Source organism: Oncorhynchus mykiss, chromosome 12, assembly GCF_057628025.1.
Source record: "Oncorhynchus mykiss isolate SJ-2025 chromosome 12, ASM5762802v1, whole genome shotgun sequence".
In the NCBI taxonomy this organism is placed as follows: domain Eukaryota; kingdom Metazoa; phylum Chordata; class Actinopteri; order Salmoniformes; family Salmonidae; genus Oncorhynchus; species Oncorhynchus mykiss.
This window is the reverse complement of record NC_143033.1, coordinates 89,134,012-89,152,560: the sequence shown is the minus strand read 5'-3', so window position 1 is coordinate 89,152,560 and position 18,549 is coordinate 89,134,012. Positions and strand designations below refer to the sequence as shown.

The window sequence follows — 18,549 nt, the reverse complement described above, 5'->3', positions numbered from 1 at the left end:
AGGCAGGTGGTGCTCGGCAATTCTTCTCTCGGGGAGTGGGGATCCACAGGCTGTGCAGGCTTTCGTTCTAGCCTAGCACAAATGCATCGGATTCAACAATTTATGAACGGAACACCAAAGCCTTGAATTGCTGTATCAGGGGTGTTAGTGCTGAGCAGGAAATGAAATGAAAGAGTGAATGAGTGAAAACAGGGGTTGACAGACAGACAGACCTGTTCTGAGGAGAGAAGAGGAAGACAGACCAGTCCTCTCTGGTCTCACACCACTCTGGCCTGTACACCTCCATCATCTTCTGGATACGGAAACACAGACTCTGGAGGAGGGACACAGCACACACACACACACAACGTCAGAATACACACACAGTCAGAATACACACACATGCACGTGTGAACGCAGGCAGGCAGGCAGGGAGGCAGGCACGCACGCACATACGCACACATACACACACAGTTTGGTGAGTGAATTCAGTACACATAAACACACTGGTTCTAGACAAAGAGAAACGGCTATACTGTATAATACAATAAGATAATTCCGATTATTCCACCTCCCAAGAGAAAAGATGAATCTTCTGTCTTAATTGTTTACAAGAGAGGACACTTTGCTTTATCAACACCTAGAAGCATAATATCCAGCATCCCCATTGGTCTGCTCTACTCAGTGACTGGGTCCCAAATGGAACCCCAATCCCTATATAGGGCACCATATGCCCTGGTCAGAGTAGTGCACTACATAGGGAATAGGGTGCCATTTTGTGTAACTAGCATTATTAATTGTCCCTGGTTCAGCCCTGTATGTATGGGATTGTTTACTGTTGAAACAATAGAATCCCAGGGGAGAGACATAACAGGGAATCTACTGGAGAATATCCGGATATATATAATCCGGATATTTATTTTATAAACTGCTATACACAGTGTGTTTATTCTACTATAAGCTGCCTTGTGCTGCTGGTCATGAATAACACTGGTACAACAACAGTTCCTTCTCTCCTATCTACAGTATCTGTCTTTACCAAGACGACAGGATGTCACTGGGACTGTGGACGTTCCAGGGTGTTTTTAAAGTGAATAGGACTTTATCATTGTTCATCATCACAACCAAGGCACTTTAATCTCATCATTCAGATCCTCCTCCCTTACTCCTCATCATACTCCTCACCACCCTCCTCACCACACTCCTCACCACACTCCTCACCACACTCCTCCTCACACTCCTCACCACACTCCTCACCACACTCCTCCTCACACTCCTCACCACACTCCTCACCACACTCCTCACCACACTCCTCCTCACACTCCTCACCACACTCCTCCTCACACTCCTCACCACACTCCTCCCTTACTCCTCACCACACTCCTCAACACACTCCTCACCACACTCCTCCCTTACTCCTCACCACACTCCTCACCACACTCCTCCTCACACTCCTCACCACACTCATCACCACACTCCTCACCACACTCCTCACCACACTCCTCCCTTACTCCTCACCACACTCCTCCTCACCACACTCCTCCCTTACTCCTCACTACACTCCCCACCACACTCCTCACCACACTCCTCAACACACTCCTCACCACACTCCTCACCACACTCCTCCTCACCACACTCCTCCCTTACTCCTCCTCACACTCCTCACCACACTCCTCCCTTACTCCTCACCACACTCCTCACCACACTCCCCCTCACCCACCCTCTCACCCAACCTCAACCCACACCTCCCCCTCACCCACACTCTCACCCAACCTCACCCCCACACCTCCTCCTTACCCAACCTCACCCCACACCTTCCCCTCACCGACCCTCACCCCACACCTCACCCAACCTCACCCCACACCTCCCCCTCACCCACCCTCACCCCACACCTCACCCAACCTCACTCCACACCTCCCCCTCACCCACCCTCTCATCCAACCTCACCCCACACCTCACCCACCCTCTCACCCAACCTCACCCCCACACCACCCCCCCACCCACCCTCTCACCCAAACTCATCCCCACACCACCCCCTCACCCACCCTCTCACCCAAGCTCACTCCTCACCTCCCCTCACCCACCCTCTAACCCAACCTCATCCCCACACCTCACCCAACCTCTCACTCATCCTCATCCAAACACATCTCACCTCACCCATCCTCACCCCCACACCTTCCCCTCACCAAATCTCTCACCCATCCTCATCCACACACATCTACCTCACCCCGCAGACCTCCCCCTCACCCCCAACACAAACTCACATAGTCGATGTCATCGTCCAGGTCCTCTCTGTCCTTGCGTGTGTTGACCTGAGGGAACACCTCTGTCAGTAGCTGTGGATGTGGATGTGGATGTGGCGGTAGCTGAAGTTGAAGCTGGAGCTGGGCTGATGGGGCCTTCCCATTGCAGTCCTGGTGCTCCCCCCCAGTCCCTCTACCAACCAACCCACTGGAGAAGCTCTTCTTCCTGGGGTAAGGCAGCATTGATGCCAGGGGGGTCCCCGGGACCTGGAGGAGCTCCGGCAGCTCCAAGGACAGCGCCCGGCGGTCCCGCCGCGGGACAAAGTTTAGGGCCAGGAGGGGAGGAGGGTGGGTGAGGTGCGGAGGAGGGTGAGGGGGGGAGAGGAGGGACTCCTGCTCGGCCGGGTGGGTGGCGTGGGGGCTGCGGGAGCGCAGGCTACCCCCTCCTCCTACCCCCAATCCCAGGCCCAAGGCTTGGGAGGGGCGACCCAGGCTGTTCCAGCTGGACCGCCGGCCCCACATTGCCTGGGTCTGGGAGGCAGGACGGCCCCAGTTGTGGTACAGGGAGCTGCTCCCCCGACACTGGGGGAGAGAGAGGGAGACAAAGAGGGAGAGACAGACGGAGAGGGAGAGAAAGAGACAGACAGAGAGGGAGAGGGAGAAAGAGGGAGGGAGAGGGAGAGAAATACATAGAGGGAGAGGAAGAGAGACAGACGGAGAGGGAGAGGGAGAGAGACAGATGGAGAGGGAGAGGAAGAGAGACAGATGGAGAGGGAGAGGAAGAGAGACAGATGGAGAGGGAGAGGGAGAGAGACAGATGGAGAGAGAGAGGAAGAGAGACAGATGGAGAGGGAGAGGGAGAGAGACAGATGGAGAGGGAGAGGGAGATAGACAGATGGAGAGGAAGAGAGACAGATGGAGAGGGAGAGGAAGAGAGACAGATGGAGAGGGAGAGGGAGAGAGACAGATGGAGAGGGAGAGGGAGAGAGACAGATGGAGAGGGAGAGAAATACATAGAGGGAGAGGGAGAGGGAGAGAGACAGATGGAGAGGGAGAGGAAGAGAGACAGATGAGAGGGAGAGGGAGAGAGACAGATGGAGAGGGAGAGAAATACATAGAGGGAGAGGGAGAGGGAGAGGAAGAGAGACAGATGGAGAGGGAGAGGAAGAGAGACAGATGGAGAGGGAGAGAGACAGATGGAGAGGGAGAGGAAGAGAGACAGATGGAGAGGGAGAGAAATACATAGAGGGAGAGGGAGAGGGAGAGAGACAGATGGAGAAGGAGAGGAAGAGAGACAGATGAGAGGGAGAGGGAGAGATACAGATGGAGAGGGAGATAAATACATAGAGGGAGAGGGAGAGGGAGAGAGACAGATGGAGAGGGAGAGGAAGAGAGACAGATGAGAGGGAGAGGGAGAGAGACAGATGGAGAGGGAGAGAAATACATAGAGGGAGAGGGAGAGGGAGATAAATATGGAAAGGGAGAGGGACAAAGAGGGAGAGGAAGAGAGACAAAGAGGAAGAAGGAGAGAGATTGAGGGAGAGTGAGAGGGAGAGAGAAACCATTAGGCCAACCCAGCCATTTGCAGTGACTGCAGAGGGATCAAATAAAGAACTGAAGAAAAAATACATTTCAATGATGGGCAATTTCTTTTTTAATGGGCAATTTGAAGTCATTTCCTGAATTGATTGCAACTATAGCAAGACACATCTTGTTCCGACCCAGTCCGTTACAAACCAGTTCTCCTTCCCATTGTACCTCCCTCCCTCTTTCCTATTTCCTCCTCTCTCCAGTCTCCTCCCTCCCTCCTTCCTCCCACCACTCACCAGAGCCCTGCCCTCCAGGTTAGCCCTGCCCTCCAGGTTAGCCCTGCCCAGAGAGATGACACTGTTTTTGCGTGAGCCCAGAGCGAAAGTGAGCCTGTCGGCCGTGTACAGACCCGTGGGCGTTGGGGACAAGTCCAGGTGACCGTTGGGGGTTAGGGTGCAGATCTTAGGGTCTGGGAGAGAGAGAGGAAGGGGATGAGGAGAAGGAGAGGGGAGGAAGAGAGAGAGAGAGAGAGAGAGATTGGAGGGATAGATGGAGTGAGAGAGCGAGAGCGAGAGAGAGAGAATCAGATAGAAAGAGTCAGCATGGAACTGCAAAGCACATCTTGGAAGATAAAAGAAAAAAACATAGACTGACTCAGAAGATTCTCAACCTAACCTGGTCTGACTAGCTCATGGAGTGCACTGTAAGGTTGTACAGTAAGATAAGTTTAGTTGGTGTATGTCCGTAGGGAGGAGAAGAGAGTGGGAGAAGTTCTGTTGTAACACATATATTATTGAACATTTCTGCCACGTCCACTTCAGAGAGACCAGGCTTGATCTGGGAAACATTCCTAGCCTGGTCCCATCTGTTTGTGCTGCCTTCCTAACAATGGCCATTGTCATGGCAAACATGACTGTAGGATTTAGCAAAACTGCACAAATGTATCTGGGAGCAGGCCAAAGCATTCTAGCATCAGTGACTGGTTTACTGTTACTCTTTACGATTCATACAGTACATCTATTCAAAATCATTCATACATCTTTTAAAAAGGGAGGTTTGACATTAGCAATGGCATTTATAGACTGGGTGAACTGTCCCCTTGGTGAATTCTGCGGCTTCCCTGACTCAATGAAATCTACCTTGTAGTGGTTGCTGTACAACTAACCTCTCCCAGTGAACCTGTTCAGCCATTGCTGCTTTACAAGGTAGTGTTTCTACAGTTTCTACAGTATAGTTTTATGCCTCTGAGCCATACCAGAGAGATGAAGAGAGTCCTTCAGCTTGTCAGAGTTCTCGTCAAAGTTACATGAGGACCTGTCGTCTTCGGAGTACGACCGGTTGGCATCCCCCTGTCTCCGGAGGAGAGAGGGAGAGAGAGAGAGAGGGAGAGAGAGAGAGAGGGAGAGAGGGAGAGAGAGAGAGAGGGAGAGGGAGAGAGAGGGATAGAGAGAGAGAGGGAGAGAGAGAGAGAGGGAGAGAGAGAAAGGGGGAGAGAGAGAGAGAGAGGGAGAGAGAGAGAGAGAGAGAGAGAGAGAGAGAGAGAGGGAGAGAGAGAGAGAGAGAGGGAGAGAGAAAGAGGGATAGAGGGAGAGAGGGGTGGAGGGAAGTAGTGAAAGAAAGAGCAATTAGAACTATGACAACAGCCACAGGCATATTTAAATAGAAAACGTCAATCTTACCTGGCCTCATTCTGAAAGTGTCCGAGAGGTAGGCCAGCTAAGTGACTTTTAAAGTTTTATCCCAGCCTTGATTTACTAAAACCTACATATCCAGGCAGTCAGAGTCAGTTTCTTAAGTGCCCAATCTGCTCTTTAGCTAAGAGCTCTATCCAATCAGAACAGGTTACCACATCCTAGAGACTGAGACCACCCTTGCCTGTCTCATTAATGATTCATGTATCTCTGACAGACAGTTTAACTGGAGCCTGTGAGTGGAAATTCACCAACAATGGAGGACTAGTAAAAGTTACAAAATCTGTGGTCTGACCTCAGCCTGAAAGCCCTCTACCAAGATGGCCACCAGCAGGTTGAAGAGGACGTAGTTGCCAAAGGTCATTAGAGCCACAAAGTAGAGAGCAGCACAGGGAGAGGTGGAGGCCATTCCATTATACAGCACCATGTTCCAGTCTTCCTGAGTCAGAATCTGGGGAATACAGCATATAGATGAAGTTATACAGCTTATACAGCTTTGCCATTCACATAAATTAACTGAACAGGGCCTGAAATATATCTTTGTGGTACCCCTTTTGAAATGTCCAGGAAACCACATTGAGTTGCATGTGAATGCAACTAAATGTGTGTGTGTGTGTGTGTGTTTGTGTTTCTGCCTGTGTGTGTGTTTCTGCCAGTGTGTGTGTGTGTGTTTGTGTGTGCGTGCGTGCGTGCACTTTCTATGCATTTGCATATGTGTGTGTTTGTGTGTGTTCTATACCTGAAACACAGTGACAATGGCCCACAGTAGAGAGTCAAAGTTCTTCCTGTCAGGAACAGTGTCTCCAGTCTCTGTCTTCAGACTGAACTTACAGCCAAAGATATGCATCCCCAGGATGCTGGAATAGGACAGAGATATGTCAACTATAAACAGTAACATACATTAGTTGCAGCACGATACGCCTAACACACAGACATACAGACACACACACACACACACACACACACACACACACACACACACACTGAAAAGTCAGCACTTTAGGAAAGCAGTGAGCTGTGTATTTGGGGCTTCTGGTTTTGAAAACATACACTTCCTACATGGAGAAGTAGCGCCTCAGAGCTTCTTCTAACCAGTGACAAGGGAAGGGTTGTGAATGGAACACTGTAACACACCAGAGTGGATACAATACCCATAGTGCCTTCAGGAGCGGCAGCAGGGATCAATAACATTCACAAATCCCAAGCAGCTACAGTGGGAAGATAGATAGGTTGTGGGAGTCTGTTAGCTCACTCCATCGCTAGCCCGCTACCATCTGCTCAGTGCACTTATGTGAGATTGCAGTGCTGCAGCGTGTGTGTGTGTGTGTGTGTGTGTGTGTGTGTGTGTGTGTGTGTGTGTGTGTGTGTTTGTACTCGTGTCTCGATGAACACCAGGGGAACGCTCTCTGTTATTGCTCTCCTCTCCATCAATCACACTCTACTGCTTATAGTCCTGTCACTCAAACAAGGAGGCCATTGCTCTTCTGAAGCTGGAGGGTACTAGCCTCACAGACAACACACACACACAGACAGAGAGAGGGGACTAGCCTCACAGACAACACACACACAGACAGAGGGAGGGGACTAGCCTCACAGACAACACACACACACAGACAGAGAGAGGGGACTAGCCTCACAGACAACACACACACAGACAGAGGGAGGGGACTAGCCTCACAGACAACACACACACAGACAGAGAGAGGGGACTAGCCTCACAGACAACACACACACAGACAGAGGGAGGGGACTAGCCTCACAGACAACACACACACAGACAGAGAGAGGGGACTAGCCTCACAGACAACACACACACACAGACAGAGAGAGGGGACTAGCCTCACAGACAACACACACACAGACAGAGAGAGGGGACTAGCCTCACAGACAACACACACACACAGACAGAGAGAGGGGACTAGCCTCACAGACAACACACACACAGACAGAGAGAGGGGACTAGCCTCACAGACAACACACACACACAGACAGAGAGAGGGGACTAGCCTCACAGACAACACACACACACAGACAGAGAGAGGGGACTAGCCTCACAGACAACACACACACACAGACAGAGAGAGGGGACTAGCCTCACAGACAACACACACACAGACAGAGGGAGGGGACTAGCCTCACAGACAACACACACACAGACAGAGGGAGGGGACTAGCCTCACAGACAACACACACACAGACAGAGGGAGGGGACTAGCCTCACAGACAACACACACACAGACAGAGAGAGGGGACTAGCCTCACAGACAACACACACAGACAGAGAGAGGGGACTAGCCTCTACATTACTACCCGCACAGACAACACACACACAGACAGAGAAAGAGAGGGGACTAGCCTCTACATTACTACCCTCACAGACAACACCCACACAGACAGAGAGAGGGGACTAGCCTCACAGACAACACACACACACAGACAGAGAGAGGAGACAGACAGAGAGAGGAGACAGACGGGGGAGGGGAGAGACAGAGAGAGGAGACAGACAGGGGGAGGGGACAGACAGAGAGAGGAGACAGACAGGGGGAGGGGACAGACAGGGGGAGGGTTCAGCCAGGGGGAGGGGTCAGAAAGGGGGAGGGGACAGACAGAGAGAGGAGAAAGACAGGGGGAGGGGACAGACAGAGAGAGGAGCAGACAGGGAGAGGAGACAGACAGAGAGAGGAGACAAACAGAGAGAGGAGATAGACAGGGGGAGGAGACAGACAGGGGGAGGGGACAGACAGAGAGAGGAGACAGACAGGGGGAGGGGACAGACAGGGGGAGGAGACAGACAGAGAGAGGGGACAGACAGAGAGAGGAGACAGACAGGGGGAGGGGACAGACAGAGAGAGGAGACAGACAGGGGGAGGGGACAGACAGAGAGAGGGGACAGACAGAGAGAGGAGACAGACAGGGGGAGGAGACAGAGAGAGAGAGGGGACAGACAGAGAGAGGAGACAGACAGGGGGAGGGGACAGACAGGGGGAGGGGACAGACAGAGAGAGGAGACAGACAGGGGGAGGGGACAGACAGAGAGAGGAGATAGACAGGGGGAGGGGACAGACAGGGGGAGGAGACAGACAGAGAGAGGGGACAGACAGAGAGAGGAGACAGACAGGGGGAGGGGACAGACAGGGGGAGGGGACAGACAGAGAGAGGAGACAGACAGGGGGAGGGGACAGACAGAGAGAGGAGATAGACAGGGGGAGGAGACAGACAGGGGGAGGGGACAGACAGAGAGAGGGGACAGACAGAGAGAGGAGACAGACAGGGGGAGGGGACAGACAGAGAGAGGAGCAGACAGAGAGAGGAGATAGACAGGGGGAGGAGACAGACAGGGGGAGGGGACAGACAGAGAGAGGAGCAGACAGGAAAGGGGACAGACAGAGAGAGGAGCAAACAGAGATAGGAGACATCACAGAGAGGAGACAGACAGGGGGAGGGGACAGACAGAGAGAGGAGCAGACATGGGGAGGAGACAGACAGGGGAGGAGACAGACAGGGGTAGGAGACAGACAGAGAGAGGAGACAGACAGAGAGAGGAGACAGACAGGGGGAGGGGACAGACAGAGAGAGGAGACAGACAAATAGAGGAGACAGACAGAGAGAGGAGACAGACACACACATGCCTATACCTGAAGATGAATATGAAAAGCATGAGGAGCATGCAGAAGGTGGCCACGTTGTCCATGGTCTTCATCAGCACCACCAGCTGTCTGCGTAGCGCTGGCATGAAGCGCACCAGCTTGATCACCCTCAACAGTCTGAAGGTCCTCAGGACAGACAGACCTCCATCAGACTGACCTATGATCTCACACACACTGGAGAGGAGAGGGAGAGATGGATGGAGGGATGAAACAGATGGATGCAGAAAGAGAGAACAGGGGAGGAGAGAGGAGAGAGAAGTGAGGAGTGAGGAGAGATGAGAGGAGAAAGGAGAGAGGAGAGAGGAGATAGTAGTTTAGAGAGAGGAGTGAGGTGTGAGGAGAGAGGAGTGAGGAGAGAGGAGTGAGGAGTGAGGAGAGAGGAGACAGGAGACAGGAGAGAGGAGTGAGGAGACAAGAAAGAGGAGAGAGGAGAGAGGAGAGAGGAGAAAGGAGAGAGTAGTGAGGAGTGGAGGAGATAGGAGAGAGGAGAGAAGAGAGAGGAGACCGGAGAGAGGAGTGAGGAGTGAGGAGTGAGGAGAGAGGAGAGAGGAGACAGGAGAGAGGAGAGAAGAGGGAGGAGAGAGGAGTGAGGAGAGAGGAGAGAGGAGAGAGGAGAGAGGAGTGAGGAGAGAAGAGTGAGGAGAAAGGAGTGAGGAGTGAGGAGACAGGAGAGAGGAGAGAGGAGACAAGAGAGAAGAGTGAGGAGAGAGGAGAGAGCGGAGAGGAGAGGAGTGGGGAGAGAGGAGAGAGGAGACAGGAGAGAGGAGAGAGGAGTGAGGAGAGAGGAGATAGGAGATAGGAGTGATGAGTGAGGGGAAAGGGGAGAGGGGAGAGGGGAGGAGAGAAAAGATGAGTGAGGAGTGAGGAGAAAGGGGAGGAGAGAAAAGATGAGTGAGGAGTGAGGAGAAAGGGGAGAAGAGAAAAGATGAGTGAGGAGTGAGGAGAAAGGGGAGGAGAGAAAAGATGAGTGAGGAGTGAGGAGAAAGGGGAGAAGAGAAAAGATGAGTGAGGAGTGAGGAGAAAGGGGAGAGGAGAAAAGATGAGTGAGGAGTGAGGAGAAAGGGGAGAGGAGAAAAGATGAGTGAGGAGTGAGGAGAAAGGGGAGAGGAGAAAAGATGAGTGGGGAGTGAGGAGAAAGGGGAGAGGAGAAAAGATGAGTGAGGAGTGAGGAGAAAGGGGAGAGGAGAAAAGATGAGTGAGGAGTGAGGAGAAAGGGGAGAGGAGAAAAGATGAGTGAGGAGTGAGGAGAAAGGGGAGAGGAGAAAAGATGAGTGAGGAGTGAGGATAAAGGGGAGAGGAGAAAAGATGAGTGAGGAGTGAGGAGAAAGGGGAGGAGAGAAAAGATGAGTGAGGAGTGAGGAGAAAGGGGAGAGGGGAGGAGAGAAAAGATGAGTGAGGAGTGAGGAGAAAGGGGAGAGGAGAAAAGATGAGTGAGGAGTGAGGAGAAAGGGGAGGAGAGAAAAGATGAGTGAGGAGTGAGGAGAAAGGGGAGAGAGAAAAGATGAGTGAGGAGTGAGGAGAAAGGGGAGAGGAGAAAAGATGAGTGAGGAGTGAGGAGAAAGGGGAGAGGAGAAAGATGAGTGAGGAGTGAGGAGAAAGGGGAGAGGAGAAAAGATGAGTGAGGAGTGAGGAGAAAGGGGAGAGGGAGAAAAGATGAGTGAGGAGTGAGGAGAAAGGGGAGAGGTGAAAAGATGAGTGAGGAGTGAGGAGAAAGGGGAGAGGAGAAAAGATGAGTGAGGAGTGAGGAGAAAGGGGAGAGGATAAAAGATGAGTGAGGAGTGAGGAGAAAGGGGAGAGGAGAATAGATGAGTGAGGAGTGAGGAGAAAGGGGAGAGGAGAAAAGATGAGTGAGGAGTGAGGATAAAGGGGAGAGGAGAAAAGATGAGTGGGGAGTGAGGAGAAAGGGGAGGAGAAAAAGATGAGTGAGGAGTGAGGAGAAAGGGGAAGAGGAGAAAAGATGAGTGAGGAGTGAGGAGAAAGGGGAGAGGAGAAAAGATGAGTGAGGAGTGAGGAGAAAGGGAGGAGAGAAACAATGAGTGAGGAGTGAGGAGAAAGGGGAGAGGAGAAAGATGAGTGAGGAGTGAGGAGAAAGGGAGAGGAGAAAAGATGAGTGAGGAGTGAGGAGAAAGGGGAGAGGAGAAAAGATGAGTGAGGAGTGAGGAGAAAGGGAGAGGAGAAAAGATGAGTGAGGAGTGAGGATAAAGGGGAGAGGAGAAAAGATGAGTGGGGAGTGAGGAGAAAGGGGAGGAGAAAAAAGATGAGTGAGGAGTGAGGAGAAAGGGGAGAGGGGAGGAGAGAAAAGATGAGTGAGGAGTGAGGAGAAAGGGGAGAGGAGAAAAGATGAGTGAGGAGTGAGGAGAAAGGGGAGGAGAGAAAAGATGATTGAGGAGTGAGGAGAAAGGGGAGAGGAGAAAAGATGAGTGAGGAGTGAGGAGAAAGGGGAGGAGAGAAAAGATGAGTGAGGAGTGAGGAGAAGGGGAGAGGAGAAAAGATGAGTGAGGAGTGAGGAGAAAGGGGAGGAGAGAAAAGATGAGTGAGGAGTGAGGAGAAGGGGAGAAGAGAAAAGATGAGTGAGGAGTGAGGAGAAAGGGGAGAGTTGAAAAGATGAGTGAGGAGTGAGGAGAAAGGGGAGGAGAAAAGATGAGTGAGGAGTGAGGAGAAAGGGGAGAGGAGAAAAGATGAGTGAGGAGTGAGGAGAAAGGGGAGAGGAGAAAAGATGAGTGAGGAGTGAGGAGAAAGAGGAGAGGAGAAAAGATGAGTGAGGAGTGAGGAGAAAGATGAGTGAGGAGTGAGGAGAGGGAGAGGGGAGGAGAGAAAAGAGGAGTGAGGAGAAGGGGAGAGGAGAAAAGATGAGTGAGGAGTGAGGAGAAAGGGGAGGAGAGAAAAGATGATTGAGGAGTGAGGAGAAAGGGGAGAGGAGAAAAGATGAGTGAGGAGTGAGGAGAAAGGGGAGGAGAGAAAAGATGAGTGAGGAGTGAGGAGAAAGGGGAGGAGAGAAAAGATGAGTGAGGAGTGAGGAGAAGGGGAGGAGAGAAAAGATGAGTGAGGAGTGAGGAGAAAGGGGAGAGGAGAAAAGATGAGTGAGGAGTGAGGAGGGGAGAGGAGAAAAGATGAGTGAGGAGTGAGGAGAAAGGGAGAGGAGAAAAGATGAGTGAGGAGTGAGGAGAAAGGGGAGAGGAGAAAAGATGAGTGAGGAGTGAGGAGAAAGGGGAGAGGAGAAAAGATGAGTGAGGAGTGAGGATAAAGGGGAGAGGAGAAAAGATGAGTGGGTAGTGAGGAGAAAGGGGAGGAGAGAAAAGATGAGTGAGGAGTGAGGAGAAAGGGGAGAGGGGAGGAGAGAAAAGATGAGTGAGGAGTGAGGAGAAAGGGGAGAGGAGAAAAGATGAGTGAGGAGTGAGGAGAAAAGGGGAGGAGAGAAAAGATGATTGAGGAGTGAGGAGAAAGGGGAGAGGAGAAAGAATGAGCGAGGAGTGAGGAGAAAGGGGAGGAGAGAAAAGATGAGTGAGGAGTGAGGAGAAAGGGAGGAGAGAAAAAGATGAGTGAGGAGTGAGGAGAAAAGGGGTAGGGAGAGAAAAGATCAACGAGGAGTGAGGAGAAAGGGGAGGAGAGAAAAGATGAGTGGGGAGTGAGGAGAAAGGGGAGGAGAGAAAAGATGAGTGAGGAGTGAGGAGAAAGGGAGGAGAGAAAAGATGATTGAGGAGTGAGGAGAAAGGGAGGAGAGAAAGATGAGCTAGGAGTGAGGAGAAAGGGAGGAGAGAAAAGATGAGTGAGGAGTGAGGAGAAAGGGGAGGAGAGAAAGAATCAGCCAGGAGTGAGGAGAAGGGGAGAGGAGAAAAGATGAGTGAGGAGTGAGGAAGAAGGGGAGGAGAGAAAAGATGAGTGAGGAGTGAGGAGAAAGGGGAGGAGAGAAAAGATGAGTGAGGAGTGAGGAGAAAGGGGACGAGAGAAAAGATGATTGAGGAGTGAGGAGAAAGGGGAGAGGAGAAAAGATGAGTGAGGAGTGAGGAGAAAGGGGAGAAGAGAAAAGATGAGTGAGGAGTGAGGAAGAAGGGGAGGAGAGAAAAGATGAGTGAGGAGTTGAGGAGAAAGGGGAGGAGAGAAAAGATGAGTGAGGAGTGAGGAGAAAGGGGAGAGAGAAAGATGAGTGAGGAGTGAGGAGAAAGGGGAGAGGAGAAAAGATGAGTGAGGAGTGAGGAGAAAGGGGAGGAGAGAAAAGATGAGTGAGGAGTGAGGAGAAAGGGGAGAGGAGAAAAGATGAGTGAGGAGTGAGGAGAAAGGGGAGGAGAGAAAAGATGAGTGAGGAGTGAGGAGAAAGGGGAGAGGAGAAAAGATGAGTGAGGAGTGAGGAGAAAGGGGAGAGGAGAAAAGATGAGTGAGGAGTGAGGAGAAAGGGGAGAGGAGAAAAGATGAGTGAGGAGTGAGGATAAAGGGGAGAGGAGAAAAGATGAGTGAGGAGTGAGGAGAAAGGGGAGGAGAGAAAAGATGAGTGAGGAGTGAGGAGAAAGGGGAGAGGAGAAAAGATGAGTGAGGAGTGAGGAGAAAGGGGAGAGGAGAAAAGATGAGTGAGGAGTGAGGAGAAAGGGGAGAGGAGAAAAGATGAGTGAGGAGTGAGGAGAAAGGAGAGAGGAGAAAAGATGAGTGGGGAGTGAGGAGAAAGGGGAGAGGAGAAAAGATGAGTGAGACAGGCAGAGAAAGGAAGAGAAGAAAATAGAAGACACAAATCCAGACAGCAAGGTTTCCTAATTTCCCCTCTGATCCCAACTGAAACCATCGGGAACATTCAGCTGTCAGAATCTTCCAATGCCAACCCAACGCCCAATACATTATCCATCATTCTAACATTCCAACTGACATCCCAAAGCTGTGACATTCTGACATGGTAACTGTAACATCATTCCTGTAACGTTCTGGTAACATTCTGTGGTCATGTTGGGAAGGCCCCCCGACCTGATGATGACGATGATGCCGTCGAAGATGTTGTAGGGGTTCCTCAGGTAGGCGAAGAAGCCAAAGGCGGTCAGCTTGAGGATCATTTCCAGGGTGAACATACTGGTGAACACAATGTTACTGATCTCCAACACGTTAGTCAGCTCCTCCGGCTGGATGGGGGAGACAAGATTCAAAAGGAACGCAGAGAGAGAAACACGTTTAAAGAGATGGAGGAATGAAGACAGCAAGATATGGTAGGTTATTTGGGTATTATAATGCTGCCTTCAACAATTGAATAATATGAAACTGCAGACAACCAACACAGTTCAGTACTGAGACACCTGTACAAACCTGTCACATAGACTGCAACACAACACAACAAGCTACACAACTTGATATAGTGAGCTAGATCCAGCTCAGTGGCGCCGTAGCTTTAACCAATGAAAGTGAGAAAAGAGACAATATGAAACTGGCCTAAAATGTCATGTTATTGTTTTCAGAGAGACCGGGGGGGAGGGAGGGTGCAGCCATTTTCTGTCCGGAAGATTGTGCTTGGTTCGAAGAGCGATTAGTGCATGAACAGACACACACACACACACACACACACACACACACACACACACACACACACATGATATTGATCAGATTGCATCTGTGATCACCAGTGCAATTTGTATCAAAGACAGAAGACATAAAGGCTAGCCAAGAAACTCTTTCTTCTCCTCTAAATCCTGTGTTTCTCTCTTCCCTCTCTCCATCTCTCTCTCCCTCCATCTCTCTCTCCCTCCATCTCTCTCTCTCTCCATCTCTCTCTCTCTCCATCTCTCTCTCTCTCCATCTCTCTCTCCCTCCATCTCTCTCTCTCTCCATCTCTCTCTCTCCATCTCTCTCTCTCTCTCTCTCTCTCTCCATCTCTCTCTCTCTCCATCTCTCTCTCTCTCCATCTCTCTCCCTCCATCTCTCTCCCTCCACCTCTCTCTCCCTCCATCTCTCTCCATCTCTCTCTCTCTCCATCTCTCTCTCCCTCCATCTCCCTCTCACTCTGTCTCAATACCAGACACTCCCATCTCCCTATGATCAATATCTCTCCATGGATCAGTTCAGTGAAAGAAGAAAACAAGAGGAGAAGAACAGAGCCCCCCTCCTCCACTGGCAGGCATGGTGGAGGAGATGAGGGGATGAAGAGAGGAGGGGATGAGATCTAGTGCTGACTGATTAACCCAGATGTCCTTATCTTTGGAGTTATTAAATAACTAATTGGCCAACGTAGGTTCAATTACTTGAATTCCATGTATTTCTTTTTTGTGAGATCAACGGGCCGTTTCTCTTTAGAGAAATCAAATCATTCATGAGAGAAATTAAGGCAAGAACTATGTGGGATGCTGGGCTGAAGGGAGTTTTCATTACGCAAATATTCAACCTATTTCATGTATGATAATAATGTTTTTGTTGTGTAATTACTGTGTATAAAAGTAGCATGTACTGTATATGAAATGTGAGTACAATTTATATGTAAAAAGCTGAAAAAAATGTAAATATAAAACAAAGTTGATTTTGCCCCTGAAGAGGGGATGGGTCAATAAAAAAACATTTCTTCTATTTGATATGTTTCTCACCTTCTATCTCCCTCCATCTTCGTCTTCCTCCTATCACCTTCTATCTCCCTCCATGTTCGTCTTCCTCCTATCACCTTCTATCTCCCCCATGTTCGTCTTCCTCCTATCACCTTCTATCTCCCTCCATCTTCGTCTTCCTCCTATCACCTTCTATCTCCCCCATGTTCGTCTTCCTCCTATCACCTTCTATCTCCCTCCATCTTCGTCTTCCTCCTATCACCTTCTATCTCCCTCCATGTTCCTCTTCCTCCTATCACCTTCTATCTCCCTCCACGTTCCTCTTCCTTCTATCTCCCTCCATCTTCGTCTTCCTCCTATCACCTTCTATCTCCCTCCATGTTCGTCTTCCTCCTATCAGCTTCTATCTCCCTCCATGTTCGTCTTCCTCCTATCACCTATCTCCCTCCATGTTCGTCTTCCTCCTATCACCTTCTATCTCCCTCCATGTTCCTCTTCCTCCTATCACCTTCTATCTCCCTCCATGTTCGTCTTCCTCCTATCACCTTCTATCTCCCCCCATGTTCGTCTTCCTCCTATCACCTTCTATCTCCATCCTTGTTCGTCTTCCTCCTATCACCTTCTATCTCACTCCATGTTCCTCTTCCTCCTATCACATTCTATCTCCCTCCATGTTCGTCTTCCTCCTATCACCTTCTATCTCCCTCCATGTTCGTCTTCCTCCTACCACCTATCTCCCTTCATGTTCCTCCTATCACCTTCTATCTCCCTCCATGTTCGTCTTCCTCCTATCACCTTCTATCTCCCTCCATGTTCGTCTTCCTCCTATCACCTTCTATCTCCCTCCATGTTCGTCTTCCTCCTATCACCTTCTATCTCCCTCCATGTTCCTCTTCCTCCTATCACCTTCTATCTCCCTTCATGTTCCTCCTATCACCTTCTATCTCCCTCCATGTTCGTCTTCCTCCTATCACCTTCTATCTCCCTCCACGTTCCTCTTCCTTCTATCTCCCTCCATGTTCGTCTTCCTCCTATCACCTTCTATCTCCCTCCATGTTCGTCTTCCTCCTCCCACCTATCTCCCTTCATGTTCCTCCTATCACCTTCTATCTCCCTCCATGTTCGTCTTCCTCCTATCACCTTCTATCTCCCCCCATGTTCGTCTTCCTCCTATCACCTTCTATCTCCCTCCATGTTCGTCTTCCTCCTATCACCTTCTATCTCCCTCCATGTTCCTCTTCCTCCTATCACCTTCTATCTCCCTCCATGTTCCTCTTCCTTCTATCTCCCTCCATGTTCGTCTTCCTCCTATCATCTTCTATCTCCCTCCATGTTTGTCTTCCTCCTACCACCTATCTCCCTTCATGTTCCTCCTATCACCTTCTATCTCCCTCCATGTTCGTCTTCCTCCTATCACCTTCTATCTCCCTCCATCTTCGTCTTCCTCCTATCACCTTCTATCTCCCTCCATGTTCGTCTTCCTCCTATCAGCTTCTATCTCCCTCCATGTTCGTCTTCCTCCTATCACCTATCTCCCTCCATGTTCGTCTTCCTCCTATCACCTTCTATCTCCCTCCATGTTCCTCTTCCTCCTATCACCTTCTATCTCCCTCCACGTTCCTCTTCCTTCTATCTCCCTCCATCTTCGTCTTCCTCCTATCACCTTCTATCTCCCTCCATGTTCCTCTTCCTCCTATCACCTTCTATCTCCCTCCACGTTCCTCTTCCTTCTATCTCCCTCCATGTTCGTCTTCCTCCTATCAGCTTCTATCTCCCTCCATGTTCGTCTTCCTCCTATCACCTTCTATCTCCCTCCATGTTCCTCTTCCTCCTATCACCTTCTATCTCCCTCCACGTTCCTCTTCCTTCTATCTCCCTCCATGTTCGTCTTCCTCCTATCACCTTCTATCTCCCTCCATGTTCGTCTTCCTCCTACCACCTATCTCCCTTCATGTTCCTCCTATCACCTTCTATCTCCCTCCATGTTCGTCTTCCTCCTATCACCTTCTATCTCCCCCATGTTCGTCTTCCTCCTATCACCTTCTATCTCCCTCCTTGTTCGTCTTCCTCCTATCACCTTCTATCTCCCTCCATGTTCCTCTTCCTCCTATCACCTTCTATCTCCCTCCACGTTCCTCTTCCTTCTATCTCCCTCCATGTTCCTCTTCCTCCTATCACCTTCTATCTCCCTCCCTCCCTCCCTCCCTCCCTCCCTCCCTCCCTCCCTCCCTCCCTCCCTCCCTCCCTCCCTCCCTCTCCTCTCACCTGTTTACCCTTTCATCTCTCCTTCCTGTCTTTCATTTCCTCCCTCACAGATACCTGCACCTCCCTGCATGCACATCCCTCTCTCTCCCTCTCTTTTCTCCATCCCTCTCTCTCCCTCTCTTTTCTCCATCCCTCTCTCTCCCTCTCTTTTCTCCATCCATCTCTCTTTGTAGTTCTCTTGTTTTTATCTTTGGATGTTTACTGAATATAAATGCGTAACCCCCCCCCCCCCCCCCCCCACACACACACACACACACATGCTGTATATACATGCTAATAGGGGAGCCTCTCAGTCATGCTACCATTGATGTGAAAGATGAATGCTGATGAGTCAGAGATGTAGTCACACACAGACACACACACACACACATACACAGAAACTCTGAATGAAGACTACAAGTAACTAATCCGAAGGACATCTAGTGAAGGTCATATCCTCACTGTATGCTCTAAACACATGTCATGTAATCCTTCCCTCAGGGGATTGATCAAATGAAGTTTCAGTAAGCCCTGTTACCAAAGAGGGAAACACATACACTTTCAGTTCTAGAACACAACCCCCTGGAACAACACTTACAAATCTACTGCAGAACACACACCGCCTCTGCCTCTGCCAAGAGAGACCATTGTGTAATGCTGTTGGAGTGTGTGGTGTGTGTGTGTGTGTGTGTGTGTGTGTGGTGTATGTGTG

At 50.5% G+C, this 18,549-nt stretch overlaps 2 protein-coding genes across 4 annotated transcripts in view; one reads left to right on the top strand and one right to left on the bottom strand.

The window, feature by feature from the left end:
* LOC110511897 (luc7-like protein 3) overlaps nt 1-18,549 on the top strand; it is a 383,846-nt gene that overhangs the window by 130,959 nt on the left and 234,338 nt on the right. The window lies entirely within an intron of this gene.
* The window catches only part of LOC110538728 (voltage-dependent T-type calcium channel subunit alpha-1I), a 154,595-nt gene that overhangs the window by 73,139 nt on the left and 62,907 nt on the right, over nt 1-18,549 (bottom strand). For all 3 annotated transcript variants that reach the window (XM_090193955.1, XM_090193953.1, XM_090193954.1), the window contains 8 exons: nt 14,038-14,189; nt 9,079-9,264; nt 6,183-6,300; nt 5,739-5,894; nt 5,008-5,101; nt 4,049-4,221; nt 2,244-2,804; nt 213-313 (listed from right to left, as the gene is read on the bottom strand). In XM_090193955.1, coding sequence (XP_090050081.1) covers nt 213-313; nt 2,244-2,804; nt 4,049-4,221; nt 5,008-5,101; nt 5,739-5,894; nt 6,183-6,300; nt 9,079-9,264; nt 14,038-14,189 — 1,541 coding nt within the window. The remainder of the gene's footprint in view (nt 1-212; nt 314-2,243; nt 2,805-4,048; nt 4,222-5,007; nt 5,102-5,738; nt 5,895-6,182; nt 6,301-9,078; nt 9,265-14,037; nt 14,190-18,549) is intronic.